The 23,922-nt window shown below is 45.6% G+C and overlaps 1 protein-coding gene across 3 annotated transcripts in view; it reads right to left on the bottom strand.

Annotated features, from left to right (window-relative positions):
- Positions 1-1,088: 1,088 nt before the first annotated feature.
- Positions 1,089-23,922, bottom strand: part of LOC147418298 (uncharacterized) — a 28,425-nt gene continuing 5,591 nt past the window's right edge. For 2 of the 3 annotated variants that reach the window (XM_086506966.1, XM_086506968.1), the window contains exons 6-8: positions 2,489-2,649; positions 2,003-2,384; positions 1,089-1,754 (exon numbers count right to left, since the gene is read on the bottom strand). In XM_086506966.1, the coding sequence (XP_086363092.1) occupies positions 1,602-1,754; positions 2,003-2,384; positions 2,489-2,649 (696 nt within the window). In that variant the 3' untranslated portion in view covers positions 1,089-1,601. The remainder of the gene's footprint in view (positions 1,755-2,002; positions 2,385-2,488; positions 2,650-23,922) is intronic. The other variant, XM_086506967.1, reaches the window with a different exon arrangement.

Here is a 23,922-nt window from a genome sequence, read left to right as displayed (position 1 = left end):
CAATAATTCCCACATTATGACTCACCTCAACATCATGAGCTTCTCTAAGGCAGGCACGGCATACCTAGCTAGGTACAATTGGGGCCAAGGGACCGCCGGCCCCCCCAAGGGTCCCATGACCCCAATCTTACCTAACTAGGGAGGCACTGGTACCTAACTAGGTATGCGGTGCCTCCCGAGAAGAAGCTCATGATGTTATGCATTGTATGAAAAACATTGAAAAAGGCTCTCTTTTCCTACATGAGAAAAGTTTTAAATCTTCTTGTGACTATGAGGGATCATATTGACAAAATGTACACCCTTCAGCAAGAGATACTACACATTGAGAAGGAGATACAATTGGCCGTCAGATAGATCATTCACTGCCAATATCCCACAAAGGCGCCTCTTCTTTAGCAAACCTTTAGACAAGGTCATGTAAGGTCACGTGATCAGCCAAGGAACCTAAGGCAGGCAATGGTACAAGTGGAGGCAAGGTGGTGTCTCATTAAGGTATTGCACGTCTATTGGAGGTGCCGCACCTAAAATTTGCAAGAAAACATGACTTTGGTGTTAGACTCGAGCTTACTTCACAACCCAAAGACACTCATGTTGATTAAACAGTGCTGTAAATGTGTCCAAATGCAATGGCCTTCACGACGGAATTAAGACGAGACGGTCTACACCTTGCTTAACAGATCCTACACATTCCCAAACTTGGAATGCCCTGAAACACAGTATATAACTGCTGAAGTTCAGGACTCCTTGGATACATGCATAAATGTCCTCAAAGCAATCCATATCTGATCCTACCTCATGATAATCACTACAAATAACACATGGACAGACTATTGAAGCCAATACAACAAAAAAAAAAAGTGCAATTAAATTCAGATTTTGGAGAACATTAGCATGCAGTTTAAGACGAGTTTTAATGTTCAATGAAAGACCAAGCTTTATAATCTATCGTAGTGAAATAGAAGACAACCCCCTTCATATCCTCCTCGAGATCTCAATTGGTTCCAACAAAAATCTTAGCACTACCAAATTGTCTAAAGCAACCAATTTCAGCCAAGAAGACTTCCAATCCACCAACTTCAGCAAGAAGATTCAACAAAACAGAAGAATCTGCATTGGCAAGGCAAGAATTCACTTGAGTTCTCAATTTTAGAACTTTAAGAGAGAGATTTCAGCGATGAATTTTCCAGTTTGGTCCTACTGAATCAAATTCATTCAGTAAGTCATTCATTCAAATTTGTGTCAAATTTGTCACCGCCACTAAAACATACAAGCACCTTGCACCACATTCTAGAAATCATCCCATGTGCTCTCAGAAGAGATTCCTTTCCATTTCCATTTGCAGCTTGCACACAGCTCTTTCTCGCAGACAAAGCGACATGTCAACTGAATTTCTGAATATTTTACTTTCATCTACATTTTGAACCCAGACCTCCATATACATCTTGACTCCGCCTTACGTATCCCTCCCCTCCCTTCACCCCTCCCATGGGTTAAATTAATAACCGAAGTCAGAAGTTCGTTTCCAAAAAGCAATGGGTAATTTCCCTCAATAGTCACACAGCTAATCATCTTTCTAAGTTTACAGCATTAAACGCGCCTCCTCATCGTCTGTACAAGCCTGAATTTTGCAAAGTTCTACTGTAGTCAGCCAGGACAGGCGACTTTTTTATGTAGTCCCACACTCGAGCCGCATTCCGTAGCCAATCGCGTTCACTAACAGGCCTTGCAAACGATCGCCGCGGCATTGATAAAACCTGCAGAGCCAGAAGAAAAATCAGAATTGGGAGCATTGTTGCGTTGAAAAATGGGATAAGTGTGCCTCCTCACTGCAAGAAATACACGATTCAAGACCGACGAATTGTGGCTCAGCAGCCCATGAAAGAATCGGGAAGTTAAGACACATTTCACAAGTCTAGATATCAAAGTACTTAGCTGTTTAAGGCTGTTGTAGAAAACACTAGATAGGGGTTTGCCACATTAAATACACACAGAAAATATGTACCTGATCACGAAGCTTCTGCAGCATCACAGTGTAGCTCTCATGCTGCATTTTTACGCATTCTTCTTGAGTCTGTAGTGGCAATACAAAGTAGTTGATGCCAGGACTATCCTCATCCTCAGAATTTTCCTCTACAATATCCATATGAATCATCTGCACTTCACTTGAAGTGCTGATACTGGTAATGCCATTTTGGACGCCATCAACACCTGTGGTACTTTCCTTTTTCCGCGAGCTTGATTTTCCGGACAAAGCTTTCGAAGGAAAATGGGGTAGCACATATTGTACTGCACCATTCTTCCGGAAAGGAGGCGCTGGGAAGTACAGGCCAAGCGCTTTCTTCAGACATTTGATATTGTACCAGGAGCACTCATGTTCTCTTAGTCTACAAGAGTGAAAAAACATGATCAATATGCACTAGCACTAGCACTTGCAATAAAACAATGCCTGGATTAGAATTCACTGAAAAGGATGATGCAAAAGTGTTACAACTTTGTGTGGATAAAGATGGTATCTGCAAAGAACTCTGCCAATTCTTCTTGCATGGCATCATCTTCGTCTTTGTCGCCAGAAACCTGATGCAAGAGGCCACCTTGAGCACTAAGGTTGACAAGGGTAGGATCAGGTATACCTTGCTTAAGCATTTCTACCTGCAAAAACAAAGACTAAAATTGCATCAGCATACATATCAAACCATACAATAAATAGATAACAACTGTCCAGCCAAAGAATCGAAATTTATCACGACAACACAAAGTGAAGGCTGGAAGCAGACAAGCGAGCTTTTTAGTCCTCTCTTTGAGGCAAGGTCTGATGATGCTACCAACTATCAACCTCCTAAAAGATAAATACCTAGATGAATCCAGGATAAGCTGTTTAGACCAACCATAGGACTTGTTGCCGATAAAACTGGATGTTACCAATCTGATGATGTCTTGAGAACTATGCAAAGCCAGGGGAAAGCACGACTGTACGAGATCAAAAGCTTCTTTTTTGACGTGGTGCCCTGAAGAATTCATTATCTGATACTCTGGAGTCTGGTAGACAGGTTCAGAATCAGTTATGGACAACTAGGATATCAGACAGAAGCAGAGTCCAGTGACAGCCGTTATCAGATCCCTGTGAGTGACAATACAATAATATTCTAAACCTGTTGGCTTTCACATCACGAAGTTTAACAATTGTTATCTTCTAGGTATGCTTGGCTCAACAAAGTGCCATCATTGTTGCAAAGAAGCGTTGAATGATCATCCTGCATAAAGACAATATGTCACAAACTGCTGACCTGTCAAGTCACTAAGGAACAGAGCCAACCTTCAGATCGCTGCTGAGGGGCCTAAACCCTAAGAAGAACAAGCAACAGCAGAAGAAGAAGTCCTACCAACTTATGGGACCCCGTTCGATGGGGCCCAAGTGACATAAAGGCATATAAATAAAGCAGGACCCACACACACAAACGTTGCGTGGAGCTGATGACGTGGCAGCAACTGTACGATCTCCGCAATTTGAGCTGACATGATGATGGGGCAGACTGTACTGATTTCCGCGTTTTGCACAGACTACGGACATGGCAATTGTACGGATTTCCGGGATTTATGCTGGCAGCTTTTGGGCATTGCTTTTGGGCCATTTGCTTTTGAGTTTGAAGCTTTTCACTGTAACTGCTTTTCAGGCCAAGGGTCTTTAAATATGAGGCTAAGGCTCATTCTCTGACACACTTCTGGGAGAAGGTGCAGAGCGTGGAGTACCGGCTTGTACCGTGTTGATGCAATATAAAGAAATACCGAAAGGGGCGCCAAGGTTTGGGGCCAATACTCTCTGGGGTGAAATTCTTAGACCCTCCAACACTTCAAATGGCGTCTTTCCCTATGTCTCGTTGTAGGCAAACTCCACCAAGGGCAAATGCTTTTCCCATGTAGTCTTAGAAATTGAAGAAGCTTCTTAGACCCTCCAACACTTCAAATGGCGTCTTTCCCTATGTCTCGTTGTAGGCAAACTCCACCAAGGGCAAATGCTTTTCCCATGTAGTCTTCTAATCCAAAGAAGAAGACTTCAACAAATTCAAAACCATTGAATTGTCTATTTCCAAAAGGCCCATCTGTCTGCGGGTGGAACAAGGACGAGAACTACAACCACGTGCCAATGTTCTCCCAGATTGCCGTCGAAAACAACTAGTAGATCGGGGAAATTTGTCCGAAACAATGGACTCAAACATGCCATATATTCAAACAGTTTTGCCAAAGGATCAAACTTAACCATCTTCTTCAGAGCAGTGAACCTACTTACAGAATCTGTTGATGACCGTTGAAAGGCCATCATGCCCACTCTATGTCTTCGGGAGATCAAAGATGAAATCCATTGCAATACTTTCCGAGGGGCGGGTGGGAATGGATAAATGCTGTAGTAATCCTTGTGCCTTATGCATGTCAAACTTGACCTTCTGGCATACTAAACAATTGCAAACAAAGTCGTTCACACCCTTCTTGAGTCTCGGCCAAAAGAAATAACGCTCCACACCTCACAAGGTGGTGTCGATGCCGCGTTGACCCGTAAAAGGTGGACAATGGCACTCAGCCAGAACCTTTTCCTTGAACGGTTGTGAAACGCACAATTTCATTTTCTTCATCAAGTAGCCATCCCGCATGGAACATCCTGCTACTACCTCCCCATTCTGTATTCGAGTGAATATATCCAAAAAATCCGGATCCGTGGCGTGCTGATCAATCATGTCCTCAAAGCTTCTATGATGAATCGCAAAAATAGCCAAGACTAGGGGCTTCCGAGACATAGCATCTACCACCAAGTTTTTATGTCCCTGAACATGGACAATCTGGAAGTGAAATTGTGACAAGATGTTAGTCCACCGCATCTGCTTTTGCAAAAGCTGCTTCTGTGACAAGTAGCATAAACTCTGATGATCAATGAAGATCGTGAAATCGGCTCCGAATAGGTAATGTCGTTACTGAGTAAGAGTATGGATCACTGCCAATAGCTCTTTCTCATAAATTTGTGCTGTCAATTCAAGCCTTGAAAACAATCAGCTTTCATAGGCAATCACATGGCCTTGAATTAAGACCGCTCCCAGACTACGAACACAAGCATCACAATATACTTCGAATGGCTTTTGCAAGTCTGGCAAAGCCAAGGCTGGTCCAGTAGTCAATTTTTTTCTTTTAAGTGTTTGAAAGGCAGTCACCTCTATGAATCCCCGCGAGAAAGGGACTCCTTTCTGTGTCAAAATATGCAAAGGGGAAGCTACCTCTGCAAGCTTTTGAATAAACCACCGGTAGTAAGAACAGAAGCCCAAGAAGCTTCTAATTTCATGAACAGTCAGGCCAATCACGGATAGTGTCACTTTTGGCCAGATCCATCTGTACCCTTTCTGTTGAGACGATGTGTCCCAAGAAATGTATCTCAGGTAAGAAAAACTCGCTCTTTTTCACATTTATAAGCAATTTATGCTTCCTCAGTGTCTCGAAAACCTATAAATGATTGGTATTCTCTGAAAAGCCAAAAAGGCGTCCTGAAAGCTATCTTGTAGACGTCTCCAGGAGCAATACAGATCTGATGATAATCACTCTTCATATCAATTCGGCAAGTAGAATTCTGAAATCATCGACCCTCATAATATGGAAATCTGTTATGGTTCATTGTTTCTTTATGTTGGCCTCAGCTAACGCTGTAAGGTGGCCGGTTCGGTGGTGTACTACCACGAATCAATCATGTGATCTTCACCACGTAAAGGAGGTAACTCACTTTGTACGTCTTCAGAGAAACAGTCAGCCTCTATTGCAAAAAAATCTTGTCGTTTCTTTTCGAGGTCAAACATATTCGATCTTCAATAATCATTCAGTTCTCTCAAGAAAAATTGAGTAAAGAAAGTGAATTTCATCAAGTACAATCTCTTTGCCCTTCATTTGTCAACGTCGCTTTCTCAATCCGATACTCAACCACGGCGTTGTTCTTGTGGTACCAAGGGATTTCGAGGAGGACGTCACAACCTTGCTAAGGGCATTACATAGAAGTCCTCGTGCCCTAAATACCCCTGACATTACAAACGAAGTTTGCCAATGATTTGTGTAATGGCAACATCCCGTCCGGGTGCCGCTAGAACTGCCTCCGCCTGTAGCCTCAGCCTGTCGGGCGTAATTCCAAATCGAGCCGCCAATTCAAGAAGTCATCGTGACCACTCTGTGTTCTAGGGAGATCAAAAAAAAAAATCCCTTGCAATACTTTCCCAGGGGCGGGTGGGTATGGGCAAAGGCTGTAACAATCCCTGTGCTTTATGCCTGTCAAACTTGACCTTATGGCATACCAAGCAACTGCGCACAAACTCGTCCACATCCTTCTTGAGTCTCGACCAAAAGAAGTCTCTCTCTACCCCTTTCAAGGTGGTAGCAATGCCGCGGTGACCCGTAAAAGGTGGACAGTGGCATTCAGTTATAACCTTTTCCCTCAACGGCTCTGTAACGCACAACATGGTTTTCCTCATCAAGTAGCCATCCCGAATGGAATATCCCGCTATTGTCTCCCCACCCCGTATCCGTGTGAAAATGTCTGCAAAATCTGTATTTGTGGTATACTAATCGATCGTATCCTCCAAGCTCCTATGATGTTCGCGGAAATAGCTAGAACCAAGGCTTTCGAGACAAAGCATCTTCCACCAAATTCTTTTGTCCCTGCACATGGACAATCTGGAAGTGAAACTATAACAAGATGTTCACCCGCCACATCTGCTTTTTCGATAGCTGCTTCTGTGACAAGAAGAATCGTAAACTCTGATGGTCTATGAAAATAGTAAAATCCACTCCGAGTAGGTAATGCCACCATTGAGTAATAGCATGGATAACCGCCAAAAGCTCTTTCTCATAAATCTGTGCTATCAATTCCGGCCTTGAGAACAATCGGCTCTCGTAGGCAATGACATGGCCTTCTTGCATTAAGACTGCACCCAGACTACGACCACAAGCATCACAATATACTTCAAATGACTTCTGCAAGTCCAGCAAAGTCAAAAATGGTCATGTGGTCAATTTCTCTTTCAATGTCCGAAAGGCACTCACCTTTGTGGGTCCCCACGAGAAAGGGACTCTTCTCTGTATCAAGATATGCAAAGGGGAAGCAACCTCCGCAAACTTTCTAATGAACCGCTTGTAGTGCGAACACAAGCCCAACAAGCTTCTAACTTCATGGACATTCTTTAAATCAGGCCAATCACGGATAGTCTCTATCTTGGCCGGGTCCATCTGCACTCCTGTTGCTGAGACAATGTGTCCCAAAACGTATATCTCTGGTAGGAAAAATTCACTTTTCTTCGCATTAATCACCAACTCGTGATCTCGGGATGCCTAAAAGACCTAAAGCAGATATTCTCTATGTTTTGCCTCATCCTTGGAGAAAACATTGATGTTGTCAAAGAAAGTGCCAACAAATAGTATGTACTCTCGAAAAATCCTATCCATCATCCGATTAAATGTTGCAGGAGCATTGGTTAGGCCAAAAGGCATCACCAAAAACTCAAATAACCCAAAGTCATCCAAAAAGCTGTCTTGTAGACGTCTCCCGACGCGATTCGGATCTGATAATATCCACTTTTCAAGTCGATCCTGCTAAAGCACGAGGATCCCTGTAGTCGATCAAGTATATCATCGATCCTAGGAGTCGGAAATCTGTTCTTCATGGTGATTTTGTTGAGAGCTCTATAATCGATGCACCTTCTCCAAGATCTGTCTTTCTTCAAAACCAACAACACTGAAGAGCAGTACGGTGAAGTATTAGGCTGGACAAGACCCTTTTCCAAGAGGTCTTTCACTTGGTTCGTAATTTCTTCATTCTGGGCTCCGCTCACACGGTAAGGTGGCCGGTTCGGTAGTGTGCTTCCAGGTATCAGATCAATGGTATGATCCTCAAGACAAGCGGGTGGTAACTCGCCTGGCAGGCCCTCTGAGAAGCAATCGGCATGAGTGTGGAGAAAATCTTGGCGTTCTTTATCAAGTTCAGACAAATTTGTCCTATTCTCATCATTCATCTCTCTCAAAAACATCGAGTAAACAAACAGACTGGATTTCATTAATTTTGAAACGGCTAAAGCCAATACAATAGGGACAGACTCGCCCTTAAGTTTTACATCTAGTACAATGGTTCTGGCCTTCTCTGTAGTCAAAGTCGCTTCTCTCGCCCGATAGTTGACCACGCCGTTGTTCTTGTGGTACCAGGGAATTCCTAAGAGGACATCACAACCTTCCAAAGGTATTATGTAGAAGTCTGCATGCCCCAAATACCCATGACAATGCAACCGAAGTTTGCCAATGACAGGTGTAATCGCTACGTCCCTGCCAGGTGCCGCTAGAACTGCCTCTGCTAGTGGTCCCATCCGATCGGATGTGATCTTGAGCCGCGTCGCCAATTCATGTGAAATGAAGTTGGCCTTGGCTCCTCCATCAAAGAAGATCAGGGCTTCTTGGTCTTTCACTTTGCCCCATGTTGGCAAAGTTTTGTACTTTCATTCATCATGCTTAGGTCAGTACCCATGTAGTCTAGGACTAGTCCGGTTTTTATCTTACCGTTTCGTCCACGTTCCTCAGCTGCTTTCGAACTCTCTGGCCTGTCTTCATCCTAGTCGTTCTGTTCTTTCGGTGCCTTTTTAGGGCACTTCGCGGAGATATGCCGAGTTTCCCCGCATCCAAAGCACTTCTCCTCCTTCCTCAGCTGCTTTCGAACTCTCTGGCCTGTCTTCATCCTTGTCGTTCTGCTCTTTCGGTGCCATTTTAGGGCACTTCGCAGAGATTTCCCCGCATCCAAAGCACTTCCCCTCCTTGATGTAGAGAGCTCTCTCTCGAGGAGTGAGTTTGGGTCGTGCATCCTTTTCTTTCTCATCTGGGTTGCTCTTCCTCTTTCTACTTTCATTGTTCGAAGTCTGTTCGGTCCTTTGCGTCATGATTTCATATGGGGGTAGGTCAAACTGCCTGAATGAATGGCAAAACCCCGTTTCGCGTGACTCATCAGTTCCTGAATGGAATCTGACTTTTTCTCTAACCAGTGATCTCGGATCTCCGTAGGAAGTCCCAAGGTAAACCGCTCAATCTGTTCTTTGAGCGAGATCTTCTTAAATGAAGAGGCTGGTAGAAAAGAGCTCCAGAATCTTTCGCAATATCCTTCTTGGTCATCCGAAGATGGTTCCAAGCAGTTCGTATGTCGCGTTCATACTCTCGAGTCAACCAAGAAGAAAAAAAAAGCCTTGTAAATTTCAGCCATTTAAGTGGCGCGGTCTTGTTCAATAGAAGCGTGGATCACCAAGTTCGAGCATTTCCCTTCAAGTAAGAGGTAGCCCTCCGAATCTTGGAGTGCTCTGGGTAACGCCCTCCAGAGAAAGCTATGTCAAACTGCTATATGAAAGCCAAAGCCTTCAAAGAATCTCTATATCCAGAAAACGTGTCAAATTTAATTGACTGTCCACCTCCCTTGAACTCTCCGACTTTCTTGCTTTTATCTTCCAGAAAGTCATACTGGTTGGCTTTATAGAAATTCTTCTTCTTTGCGTATAAGTTGTTGTCGTCAGAGTCTGAACTATCCGAAGACGAGTCCTCTGTAGAACTGTCAAACGCTGGGCGAGATTTAGGCTTCTTTACCTTTTTCTTGCCCTTTCTGAAGCTTTGCTTTTTGCTTCGCTTTTTGCTTTTTCTGTCTTCTTCGCTGGAGTCAGATGAGCTAGAAAAACTCTCAGAAGAAGAAGAAGAACTAGGTACTCCTTCAAATCGAACACGGTTTTTCTGCTTTCTTGCCAATCAAATGTAGCCCGATCGGTAAGTCAATTGCTTTCCCTTCTGCTTTTTGTCACGCTTTTCTGCTTTGTTCTGCGAGTCAAAAAGCTGAGAAATCCGTGCATCAACCATCTCTTCTAATTCTTGCTCTCTATACATCCTTGAAGTAGGAGGTTTCTTCAGTGCCGGTTTGAGGGGTGGTTCTATGGTTTGCCGCTACAATGAGTGCACCTCGTCGATGGAGGTCTGGCTCATAAATTTTGCAAATTTCGGGTCCTTCGCAAAATTTAGCATCATCTTTGTTGCATCGTTGATCAATCACCGACGCTCCATCTCTTCGACCACCGCCTGAGTAGACCGAGGCGGGCCGTACTCCTCCCGTGAATCTTCGTCGTGATCTCTTCCCGCATCTCCAGATGCAGAGGAAGTCGATTGATCTCTGCTTGAAGCCATAGGTGCCGCGTAAAAAGGATCGGATTTCCCGTAGAAGAGAAATCGGTCATGCTCTGATACCACTGTAACAGACTTGAACACTCCAACTCGAGATTCGACCGCAACACCACAAGAATTCACTTCAAAACAGTTCACAGTTCACAATTGATTCAACACTAGTCCGACGGAGTTCCTGCCTAGAGATATTGGCCCCAAAGACTGGCACCCTTTCCGGTATTTCTTTTTGTATTAATCTGCAACTCAAAGTACAAGTGAGTGGGAGGCTCTCAGTCTCAGACTCTGCGTCCAGATGCTCTAAGAAGTGGGATGCCTGCCCACAACTTTTAAAGACTTTACAAGGGATGCTAAAAGCAAAGCCCCAAAAGCTTCAAAGTTAAAAGCTTTCAAAAATAAAGCATCAAAGCTCTCTCTCTAAGGTGGGGAGCAACAAAAAGAAATGACGACTTCATGGGTAGATGTCATCACAAAGACCCAACAAAAAGCACAAAAGGCCGAAAAATGGATCAAGATTGTCAAGAAAGGAAAAGGCAAGGAAATAACCCCCACCCCCACACCAACCATCATCAATTTGACACTAGAAGAGGAGCAAAGGAGACGTGTGCGAGCCTTACACGTAAGGATATGTGGCCTCAAAGACCAAGATAATGTGGATGAAGAGGTGAAAGAACTCATGACTCTGGTGGGGTCAACGAGCAGATGCATACGAGGGCCTAGAGAGTGGGCATTAAGAAAAGAGAGAGCAACGGAGAAACCTCGAAGGAAAGGGCACTCATTCTCCGCTCCCCCTCCATGGAAGCGAAGAAGGACTTCCTGAAGAAGAGACAGACTCTAAAGAAATCTTTCTTGGAGATGACCTCACCCTCTTGCAGATTGCTCATATGCAAGAAGTAATGCCGGAAATTAGAGCAACAAGGGGAAGATTGCCTTTTACAGGGATGGAAAGGTGGTGATATTGGAGCGACGCCCCGCATGACCGTGCGAGACCTATGGGACCACACTAAAGATGGCAACCTGGAATTGTAATGGGTCACTCCGCCTTGATGTAGGAGCCTTTGAGGATAGCTTCATGGGGAGAGACATCATTTTCTACTCTGAGATGCATCAAGCATCTAGTCAATCCATGCCACAGGTGAGCGAATATAGATGGGAGACAGCATGCAGACAGGAGACCAGATCAGAGCATCGAGGACGGGGCTCAAGGGGAGTGGCAGTTCTATTCAGGGAGGAACCGCGGCCACTGATACGTATAGCACCCAAGGATGAACAGGCTAGGTACATGTGGGTGAGGCTCAAGGCAGAGACGGACAGATACCTCTACATAGCTATTTGTTACTTTCCTCCTTATACGTCAGTATATGCATCACCTAGAGGACAATCCCCCTTTGCTATTTTGGATAATGATATATGAGAGTTTTCCAAGGATGGTGACATTATCATACTAGGGGATTTCAATGCTAGGATTGCCCACCACCAGACAATATTTTTATGATACTTCCGAAGAAATGCTTAGGGAGCCGGACGTCACAGAGATGGGTCTATCCAGACTATCACAAGATGAGGAATACACTGAATATGGCAGATACTTGATAGATATGGGAACCGCACACAAATTGGCCATTGTGAATGGCCTACAATGATTTTCGACAATTGGAGGTTTTACTTGCTTTCCACACCAACATGGTGCCAGCACAGTGGATTATGTTATGGCCCAGCGAGGTCTCATTCCATTCTTTCAAGATTTCATGGTGGACACTAGGCTAGTTGGAGTAGCAGTTGATCATGCTATCGTGTCTTTCACAATGACCTTTCAGTTCAGCACAGCTCCATTAGGAGAGGTCCCCACACACTCTCGGTATACCTTCATGAGGGAGACGGCTTCTGTGTATATGGATGAGATATACAGGCAGCTATGCACCCAAGAGCCGGGACGGTCACTAGATGAACTCACTCAGATACTGACAGAGACGCTCCATGATGCAGCATCAGAGGCATACCCCCACAACCAGCCCACACGGAGGCAATATGGGATGATGAGGAGTGCAGATGGACGAGGATCAAATTACAGAGGGAAGTGCTCATGGGTATTACCACACATAGACAGTCACGGATTATCTTTCGTCGCACCGTGACTATCTTTCGTCGCCTAGTGCGATGAAAGAAAAGGGCCCATCTATCTCAGCTAGAGCGGGATCATATTAGCTATATAAGCTAGGACTCGGGCGAAGCATGGTGTCACAAGACGGGCACCACATGCCAATAGAAAAAAGAACAGGCTGAACAAACTTTTAGCACTTCAATAACAACTGAACTGAAAGAGAAAGAGACGACACGCGACACGGAGTGGCGGAGTTCCACCCCACAGAGTATTGGCCTCAAACCTTGGCGCCCCTTTCGGTATTTCTTTATATAGCATCAACACAGTACAAGCCGCTACTCCAAACTCTGTACCTTCTCCAGGAAACATGCCAGAGAATGAGCCCTAACCTCATATTTAAAGGCCCTTGGCCTAAAAAGCAATTACAGTGAAAAGCCTTCAAACTCAAAAGCATCTGGTCCAAAAGCAAAGCCAAAAAGCTGCCATCGCAATTTACGAAAATCTATACAGCTTGCCATGTCATCAACCAGCGCAAAACGCAGAATTCCGTACAACCTGCCACGTCATCATGCAAGCGCAGTTTTTGAAAATCTGCCACGTCATCAATTTTTGTGTGTATGCGGGTCCTGCTTTATTTTAATCCTTTATGTCACTTGGGGCCCCATCGGACGGGGTCTCCATAAGTTGGTAGGACTTCTTCTTCTGTTACTTGTTCTTCTTAGCGTTTAGGCCCCTCGGCCGACATCTGCAAGTTGACTCCATTCTTCAGGGCTTTGACACGTCAGCAGTTTGTTACATCTCCCCTTCTTGAAAGAGAGTAATCATCCGCGATTACAACATATCTGCAAAACAACTCAAGTTAGCTAAAAAAAATTCCGAGGGACAATCGGTTTGCTCTTTTTATTAAGGAGTTAGCTTCTCCTTTGTGCTCTTTTGATCAAGGAGTTAGCTTCTCCTTTCGTCCAAATCGGAACTCTTGATATTCCAGCGTAGTAAAATAAGCCATCACACCCAGACCATATTGATCTTCCACGTGTCTTGATGCACTAAAAAATTACATACCCAAGCAATCTCATCCAATTAGGAATATTCAGTGGTTGGCACATCACAATGCAACACAAATGCTCACATATGCATGTTACAAGACATAGAAACTCCTAGACTGCTCGAGGTACCTAGTCTACTATTGCAAAATTGGCTTTATCTGACAAAAAAATAATTCTAAATGAATTATTGGATTTATAAGTGAGGGTTTTCTCGCTTGGAACACCAAGGAAAAATAATTCTAAATGAATTATTGGAATTTTAAGTGAGAGGGTTTTTCTCACTGGAGACATCCGAGTACAGAATATTCCTAGTGCGTCATTCAGAGTAATGACGGGAGCACTGTGAAAGGGAATATCTGTAAGGCCACCAGGAACGGGTACTTCTGATGCGTCACATCGGATGGGTGACAGGGAGCATCGGGAAGAAGTATCCGACCATCCGGGAACGGACATCTCTGATGCGTCATAGGATGGGTGACATAGAGCATCGTGAAGGAGATTGTACCGTAAGTTCGGTAGGAAAGGACTAGGTGATGGGTATTCCTGATGCGTCACAAGGTGGGTGACGAGTGCATCTAAAAGGGAATATCCATAGTCGGGAGGAAATTCCGAACTGTGTTAGAATTGTGCACAAGGAAAAAGCAAGCACTTGAATGAAGATGGGTTCAGAGGAAACTTTGAGGAAAAACAGATGCTTTCTGAGAAAGCGGGATTGCTTTTCGGGAAAGCAGATGCTTTCCCGCGAGGAAGTCTATGTTTGCATTGCAACTGTGCATGTGATTGCATCCAGGGACGCCTGGGAAGTGTTGTGAAAGCATTGTTTTTAACTTAAAAGGTTTTATTGAGTTTTTGGGCAGGTTAAGACTATTTTTAAAATACGCCGGTCGCCCACTTAATAAGTGGGCAGCCATCTGATAAATAAGACAACAGATCAGCCAATGTTTTCTCTTTCTATTTTTCTGGCAGAACAGCGGGGGGGGGGGGGGGGGGGGGGGAAACGGCCGCCATCTCTACGCGAGCAGCTATTCGTGCCCGTGGCTAGGAGCTATAAAAGCATCACATGCCCTCACTCAAAGGGGAGGACCAATCTTTGCAAGGAGGAGATGCTGCTGCAGATTTCAGCCATAAAGAAGACGTTGCCGGTGATGCCCATGGCTAACAGATGTCGCCAAGACCCAGTGCGCGAGTTCCCTCGCGAAGAAGAGCCTACAGAACGTGTTTTCATCGCGAGAAGTTGCTGTTTTTTTTTCTCTGTTTTCAGCCCATAAACGTCGTAGACGGGGCTGATTTACGAGAAGGAACCCGAGAACACACCTCTTCTGTGTGTAAGATTGGAAGAGAGGATTTTCTATGGAGAGATCTCTTCCGGGGAATTGCTTTTCGAGAACGGAGTTGCGTTTCAAGCATCGAGACTTTGAAGGTAACGATTTTCATGTTATGAACTCTGAATATTTGTTTGCAGGTGTACTCCTCTTAGTGAGGGAGTAGGAGCAAAGGAAGGTATGAGCCTTTGCAGGAGAAAAGCGCTCTGAGGAACTAGAGCCAGATCAGCCCAGGGGTTTCGTACCCGAGTTTGGGAAGTAGATCCACGGATCGGGGAGAGGTAGTCTCTCAGGTTGTGATCCGGAAGTTGGGATTCCCAAGTAATGACTTTGTGTCCGGAAAAGCGGAGTTGTTCTGCGGGAAGAGGACTCTGGAAACAAAGTTGGAAAAGAGAGTTGCAGGGATGTCATGCCCTCAGTCTGGAAGGTGAGATCCAGAGGCGAGAACCTTGGTTCTCAAGGATTTGGAATAAGGAACGGAAGTTCCAGGAAATAGGGTTTTGCCCTAGGAATCGGAAGCCGAGGCTTTCGAGAACCATCAAGTCTTATTCTAGAACGAACGTGGTAATACGTTCGTTTCAAGTGCTTGTATAGACTTCTCCTCAATAATAAAGATACTATTACGAGGGGGGACCAGAAGATGTACGAGGGGGGACCAGCCCATCTTCTGGTCCCCAGTACTGTGTCGATCTTCTCACTTTATCTCTCTCTCTATCTATTTCTCTCTATATCCTCTGGCTTCAATATTAAGTGATAAATTTTATTTGTCCGAGTATATTTTATATTGCTATGCGCTCCCGTTTGTGACATCTACTGAGTTGTCCGTCATGCCTCGACCCAAATGGATGGTAGTCTAGCATTGCATCTATCATCTTGTAGAATGATGTGGTCCAGGTCTCGGTCCTTATCATCCGATAAGGTAACCCCCTCAAAGGGGTAACTGGGAGGTTGGATGTGCTACAACAAACAACATTGTGCCATGTTGAGACAACTGTGTTGGCTAGGAAATGTAAATCTCAGGGTCCCTAATCATTGACAAATTTAGTTTTGAAGGAGTTGGGCAAGGAAACTCACAATAGACGAGGCAAGAAGGTCCTCACATAAAGCCGCCGATGAACACTCCTCTCGCATAACCTAACAAGGTCCGGGCCAGGAGATATTCAACAACTTCCTCATCACTCCTCCCGCATAACCTAAAAAGGTCCGACCCGGGAGATATAGAGGCCTTTTACAACCAAACGCCCACTGACCGCAGCCTGCGTCGTTTGGAGGTGCTGAGAGTAACCACTGCTCAGACTTCTTAATACTCCTCCCGCATAACCAGGTCCGGGCCAGAAGTCACAACAGCAATACTCCCTCCGTAAATAACCACAAGGGTCCGGGCCATGAGTGTAAAAACATCACTTTTCAATCATTCAATACTCCTCCCACAACTAACCACAAGGGTCCGGGCCATGAGTATGAACAAGCATTCTCAAACATAATTTCTCACTACTCCACCCGGGAGTAAAATCACCAATCATTGAAACCAGTATTAAAACCAGAGTCAAACAATTCAAATCGGCATCAAGACAGGTTCAAAATAGATACCATCCATTTCCAACAAATTCCAAATAGGATCACCAAACAAGTTCTCAAACAGATTTCAAACTTAAAAAGCAATCTCGACATCGGTCGAGCTCAAACAGTCGACTGACTTTCCATCCTGAAACCTACACCAAAAATTTAGGGTTAGGTTCATTCCATAGGGTCGTAGCCGAGTACAACATGGTCCATCAGCTCTTGGACAAACAGTGTTTCTTTGGCGGCAATGGTAGTTCCAAGATAGCAATCGCACTGGACCTCCAAGGTCATCTGATCGTGAAGAGACATCAATTGGGAGATGTCGAGAAACTTCAAGTTATAATCTCCTAGGGTTTCCATGGCAAGCATTTCAGGATACCCCACTCTGCCAAAATGCACTCCGAAGGAAGATGTCAAAATCCATATAGCTTCGGGCAAAAATTTTTGAAAGCTTGCCAAGTCCTTGGAAGTGTGCTATTGGTAGTTATAGACATCAAGATCTGCATGGCACTGCTTTTGAAAAAAACAATGACTTGAAACAAATCTTGGATCCTTCTCTTGCAAGTGATATTAATGGCTTACGCTCTGTAAGACACGAGCGGTGAAGACGGGAGCGCGCCCAATGCGCGATGAAGTAAGGGTGGGAGTGGCTAACAGGTTCGGGTTTGAGGGCGAAGATACCTCAAATAAAATTCCAATAGCTTTGTCTGCTCTTTGGTAGGACTGGTATGCTTTCAAAAAAGCACAGGCCTGATGCTCTGATACCACTGTCACAAGACGGGCACCACGTGCCAATAGAAAAGAGTAGGCTAAACAGACTTTTAGCACTTCAATAACAACTGAACTGGAAGAGAGAGAGAGAGAGAGAGAGAGAGAGAGAGAGAGAGAGAGAGACGACACGCGACACGGAGTGGCGAAATTTCACCCAGAGAGTATTGGTCCCAAACCTTGGCGCCCCTTTCGGTATTTCTTTATATTGCATCAACACAGTACAAGCCGATACTCCAGACTCTGCACCTTCTCCAGGAAGCATGCCAGAGAATGAGCCCTAACCTCATATTTAAAGACCCTTGGCCTAAAAAGCAATTACAGTAAAAGCCTTCAAACTCAAAAGCATCAAAAGCATCTCGTCCAAAAGCAAAGCCAAAAAGCTGTCAACGCAATTTACAGAAATCCATACAGCTTGCCACGTCATCAGCCACTGCAAAACGCGAAATTCCGTACAGCCTTCCACGTCATCATGCAAGCGCAATTAACGAAAATCTACCACGTCATCAGTTTTTGCGTGTGTGCGGGTCCTGCTTTATTTTAATCCTTTATGTCACTTGGGGCCCCATCCAACAGGGTCCCCATAAGTTGGTAGGACTTCTTCTTCTGTTACTTGTTCTTCTTAGGGTTTAGGCCCCTCGATCGACATCTGCAAGTTGACTCCATTCTTCAGGGCTTTGACACGTCAGCAGTTTGTTACACATGGAGGCTATTCCACGAGCATTCACCACCACCAGCGGTCACCTCCACTCAGACATGGGGGGAATATGCCACATCCCTCTACACGCATCAAGGCAACCGCCTCTGCCGGACCTACTACAGACATGCCCGGAGACATGTCCTTTCTTTACTGCCGAGAGGGTAAGGAAAGCCATTGATAGGATGAAGACAAGGAGGGCACATGATCATGATGGTCTGGTAGTAAAGCACTTCATCCATGCCAGAGATAGCTTGCAGGTCTCCTTTCTATGATGTTTAATCGAGCCATGTATGAAGGCTTCCCGGAGATTTGGAGTTTGTCTACGGTTGTGCCTATTTTTAAGTCAGGAGATCCCATGATTCCCGCAATGTTACGTGACACATCCAGCCCTATGTGTCCGTGGACAAGCTACAGCATGATCAGGGTTCGGTCAGTCCAGTCAAGTCTAGATTAGCAGTGATCTTGCACTTTTGTGTAGACCGTGCATGCCCAGTCACTTAGTGTAGATGCATATCCTCTGGTTGCACACAGCATGATCATCAGTATTCCCTTCAGAATCCATCAGATTCAGTTAGGAGAATTATCTAGTGCATTTAGCCTATTTTCCCTATTTTTGGTATTTTTCACTTATTATTTTTAAGTGACTTCCCAACAACAATAGGTAGGGCAATTTTGCTAAGTTAATATATAAGCAAACCCAAGTTAGCACTTTCTAGCAGAAGAGGCAGCAAGAGCACATGCTCAACAGGCACCTTCTCAGCAGAACCCCAGCAGTAGCCTTGGCGTTTTTGATCCCCATCCTCGCCACACATCAGCCCCAGCGTTTTTAGCTTGCATCATCGCCGGAAGTCCTCCAGATCCCTTGCGTTTTTGCACACCTTCAGCAACTCCACCATCCCCTGGCGTTTTCAGCAATGATCGCCAGCAACATACTCGGCAAGTTCAGCATCAGCGTTTTTGGTTTTCAGCCCAATCCGCATCAGAGCAGCAGCGTTTTCAGCCCTATTGAACAACAGCAGATTCAGCCCTAGTTGGTTGCAGAAGACCCCCAATTTCAGCCCATAAAAACACAGCCAAAACACTAATTTTTAGCCACCGAAACAGTCCCGAATTTCAACAGATAGAAGACCAACGATTTCAGCCCTAGAGTCGTCGTTGTCATCGGCATAGTCCAAGTTGCATCAGTCCATAGCATGCGCATTGTACCACTTTGTACAATCAATAGTAGACCACTCTCGCCGATGAGTGGGGCCTTCGAAGGAGGGTTTTACGTCTCTAATGTCGTATCTCTCTTCTCTCTCTCTCTATCTCTCAGTCTCCATACACTTGCACGCACAATGTCCATTCACTTTGTTTGTGATCATAGCATTCTCTCATTAAGAACGGAAGGCTCTCCCTTCCATAAGAACTACAAGGAACCTTGAGCACAGTTCGGAGCACTCATCTTGAGCAAAGCGCAAACATTCATTCCGCTGCACCTAACACGCGAATTATCGCGCCATCATGGTTGGTCAGACATTAGCTAGGCTGTATGCATCCGTTCTGGAGCAGGAGCTGAGTAGATGGCAGAGCGGGAGGACATAAGGGCACCAAGGCAAGCAGGTTTCAGGAGAGGTTTCTCCACTCTTCTGACACTCAAAGCTATTATAGAGGAGGGTAGACACCATCGCAAGAGGATCTATTGTAGCTTTGTGGATTTCCGCAAAGCTTTTGGCACAGTGCCGAGAGCCTTATACGTAGAGTACAGGACATGGGGGTGCCTACAAAGCTGATATGGGGTATTCTAGCTCTATACAGGACAGTGATGGGGCGGGTACGTACCACTGAGGGAATGTCTGACATGGTCCACTCCACTATTGGAGTAAAGCAGGGATGTCCCCCTATCCCCGACTCTATTTGGGATGTATGTGGATGATTTTCGGACTATGTAGAGCGTCAAGGGGACAGGGGGGCATAGCTAGCAGGGAAATGGATTCCGCTGTTACTATACGCTGATGATATTGTACTGATTTCTGACTCTCCAAAGGGGATGTAGCGTCATTTGGATGCTCTACATACATTTGCTCGTGACAATGGATTGTCTATCAATCTGGGGAAAACCAAGGTTATGGTGTTTAACACCACACCACAGTGGGTCAGGAGGTCGGCACCCACATTTATGTATGGTCAGGAGACTGTGGAGTACACAAATGCATATACTTATCTTGGAGTAGTCTTCGGTGGACCAGTGTTTTCACTAGGGACAGCATCAGAGACTAGACTGACAAGAGCATATGCAGCTTTGGGCGGACTGGAGAGGATGTGTTCATGTCACGTGACACATCCCAACCCTATGTGTCCGTGGACAAGCTACACCACAGCAGGGTTCAGTCAATTCAGTCAAGTCTAGATTAGCAGTGATCTGGCACTTTTGTGAGTCTATTCGTAGACCGTGCCTGCCCAGTCACTTAGCATAGATGCATATCCTCCCGTTGAACATAGCATGATCATCAGTATTCCCTTCAGGATCCATCAGATTCAGTCAGGGGAATTTTCTAGTGATTTAGCCTATTTTCCTATTTTTGGTTATTTTCACTTATTATTTTTAAGTGACTTTCCAACAAAAGTAGGTAGGGCAATTTTGCTAAGTTAATATATAAGCAAACCCAAGTAAGCACTAAATGGAGAAGAGGCAGCAGGAGCTTCCCGCTCAACAGGCAACTTCTCAGCAGTAACACCACCACCCCCCTCCCCCCCCCCCCCCCCCCCCCCCCCCCCAGCAGTAGATCCTCGCCATACCTCCTTTCCCTTGGCGTTTTTCACAGACCTTCCCTCGCCGTGAAGTCCTCCACCTTCTGGCGCTTGTTCCCTTTGCATGATCGCCGTAGTACCTCTTCAGCAACGTTTCCATCACAAAAACACTAGGCTACAACCTCAGCTTTTTCCAGCGTTTTCAGCCCTAACTGCTAACACTAGCCCTGATGCACACTTCAGCGTTTTTACAAGCATTGGCCACTTGCAGATCTCAGTGATTTTCAGCCAAGTAAAAACGCAGCAACAGCAGTACAAAACGCAGATTTCAGCCTTGCAGAAACGCAGGTTTTCAGCAGTAGAACAGTAGCAAATGATAAATCAGCCCCCATTCAGTTGCAGAATTCCCCCCAAGTTTAGCCCAACAAAACGCAGCCAAAACAGTCATTTTCAGCCACCGAAACAGTCCCCGAATTCAGTGATTAGAAGCCAACAGATTTCAGCCATCGAGTCGTCGTCGTCGTCATCGGCATAGTCCAACTTGCATCTGTCCATTGCATACGCATTGTACACCTTTGTGCAATCAAAGAATAGACCACTCTCGCCGACGAGAGTGGGGCCTTCGGAGGAGGGTTTTACAACCTCTCGGGTGTTGTCTCTCTTCTCTCTCCTTCTCTCACTCTCATTCACTTGCACGCACAATATCCACTCACTTTGTTCGTGACCACAGCACTCTACAAGACGGAAAGCTCTCTCTTTCCCTAAAGAACTAAAAGGAACCTTGAGCAATAAAGATCATTAATCTTGAGAAAATACAACATTCATTCCACTGCACCTTACAGTTCGCAGGTTCAGTTTCAAGAACCGTGAACAAAGCTTTGGCTTTTTGACACTCTGGTGACTCCAGCTATGCTCTTGGAGTTCAGGTATGGGGACCCTCAGTAGACCACCATGGGAGATCTGGCAACACAGATGGATGGAGATGTATGGAGAGGCCTCTGGTCTCTATGATCGCTCGGATGATTCGGGCTAAGGCCTCAATACCACATGAGATTATCCGAGCCGAGCTAGCCCCCCCCCCCGGCGTGGTGGAGGCATTGACAAGATGAGTATCCTTTATGCACGGTCTATGAGATCTCCCCACTGACAGATACGCTCGGCTTGCCCTGGAGTCATCTCAACAACTAGCTCTACAAGGCGACAGCATGTTGGTATGGACAGATGACAGCATGGTTTCAGTCGCATGGCTCAACATGGATAGATTACCTCTGCTTCAATACTCCCTGGATGCACCCTCTCTGTCTCTCACACGGATAGAGACCACCAGACTCATACGTCAGGATCTGATTCAGCTAAATACCAGGAGCAAATGGATACAACCGACACATAAGTTGGGCACAAAGATGGCCTTCTACAGAGAGCATCTTCTCCAACTCACGGAGGACAGTTTTGTAACTAGGCCTGCATTCATGGATACACACTTATCTCATGGGATAAGATGCCCTATTGGACAGATACGCACATCCTCACATCAGCTCCCGATCGAGACCGGCCGATTTCGAGGGGTGCCGGCAGGAGCCAGGATATGTCATCTATGTAACTTAGAGCCAGAGACAGAGTTGCACTACACGTCACTATCCGACATACTACGAGATACGCGGCCACTTCCACTGCCTGTTTAGAGAAGGGTTCGGACCTTTTTCTAGAGTCATGAGATACAAGGATCAGAGGTGTCTCGGATTGTTCTTGCTAGAGCTACGTAGACTTAGGGAGAGCCTGCTGAGGACATCAGGGGAAAGACGGCCTCAGAGCCATATCACATATTTTTTTACACTAGCCAGAGGAGAGCCAACGGAGCAATCATTACAACAGATCTCAAAGCCTACTCATACTAGAGATACACTACTTGACCGAGCCACTGAGCTTGGCAGATCCAGACGTCCACGACCTCGAGGGGTCTCTCACTACCGACGAAGGCTGCAACAGAAGATACAGATTACTCTAGCTCGACATGCAAGACGCCCAACCAGAGTACTGACCATGGAGGCGGTCAATGAGACCCAACAGCGACCGATGAGAGATTTCATCCGAACCCACAAACCCCCCCCCCCAACTAGTGCTTTAGTGTCTTAATGTTAGTGTTAGTGTTAGTTCTTTCTAACTTTCTAATTTCCGTACTCAAGACATGGTATCAGATTCACCAATTGTAACTTTTTGGTCTCATAGGTCTTTTTGGCCTCTTGAAGACGTTAATATAACATTTCATTTATCATCTCTCTCTCTCTCTCTCTCTCTCTCTCTCTCTCTCTCTCTCTCTCTCTCTCTCTCTCTCTCTCTCTCTCTCTCTCTCTCTCTCTCTCTCTCTCTCTCTCTCTCAAAATAAAGCAAGTAAGCTTTGCGTAAAAAAGCAAGCCACGCAAAAGCTGCCGTCCGTACATGCTGCCACGTGTCAGCACCGCGTTTTGCGCCGGATTTTGCGGGCCTGTCCGTGCGGCAGTGCCACGTCAGCATTAAGCATTCAGCCCGGGAGTCCTTGCCATGGGAGGGAGTGTGTGTGTGTGTGTACTGGGCAGCCACGTCACCAGTTTGTGACAAGAGTTGTACTTTGCTCAAAGATTAATATAAAAGAAATACCGAAAGGGGCGCCAGTCTTTGGGGCCAATCTCTCTTGGCACGGAACTATGCCGGGCCGTTTCGACTAAATTGAACTGTGATTTTAAAGTTGTGAAGTATTTTAAGTGATTCTGTCTCTCGTCGCGAGAGAATCTAGACTTGGGGTGTCCAAGTTGGTTACAGCGCCTTGTCTTTGGGGCCATTGCCATCTACGAATGGAACTCCGCTGCTCTGTGACTCGCGCGTGTTGTCATCATTCAATTTTTCCACCATGAAGCTTTAAGTTAAGTGCCCAAACTATTGGTGCATACGCCATGGCAAGGGAACTAAGGTGTTGGAAAGCCACCCCTTTGTGCAAGGCTCTTGGAATTACACGTGGTGGCAGCACCGCTCTAGCATCGCTAATGAAATATAACCTCTAGTGAGCCTCTCTCCACCTGCATTTGCCGTGAGAAACGGCCCGTGGTGGTTGTAAAAGTAATCCCAAGGTATACATAAGAGTCTAACCACCTCGACTCACACTCCAGCTAGTATGAATATGGCTCTACTCCTTACCTATCTGGCCATATGAAAAGAAGAGAAGCCTCGTTTGAAACAGGCTTGTCCTGGAGCTCGTAGGCCCTTCGCTCTCTGAATATGAGCTCAACTCTGCATACAGCACTACTCCACAAAATTTGGCCAATGTGTGGCCAATCATGATGACCCTGTAGTTGCGTAGGTCAAGAGTGTCCCTAGGCTTGTGGGTAGGCACAATGGTGTGCCTAGTCCACTCTGCTGGTAATCCCTTTGCTAGTGCTTTGTTGAAGAGCAAGGCGGTGAAGGGGGCGAGGGAGCATGTAGCATATGACAGGTGCTTACTCTACATACCTCTGA

This window comes from Adiantum capillus-veneris, chromosome 30, assembly GCF_014529385.1.
Source record: "Adiantum capillus-veneris isolate H3 chromosome 30, ASM1452938v2, whole genome shotgun sequence".
Classification (NCBI taxonomy): Eukaryota; Viridiplantae; Streptophyta; class Polypodiopsida; order Polypodiales; family Pteridaceae; genus Adiantum; species Adiantum capillus-veneris.
The sequence above is the reverse complement of the archived record's forward strand: the minus strand, read 5'-3'. Positions and strand labels throughout refer to the sequence as shown.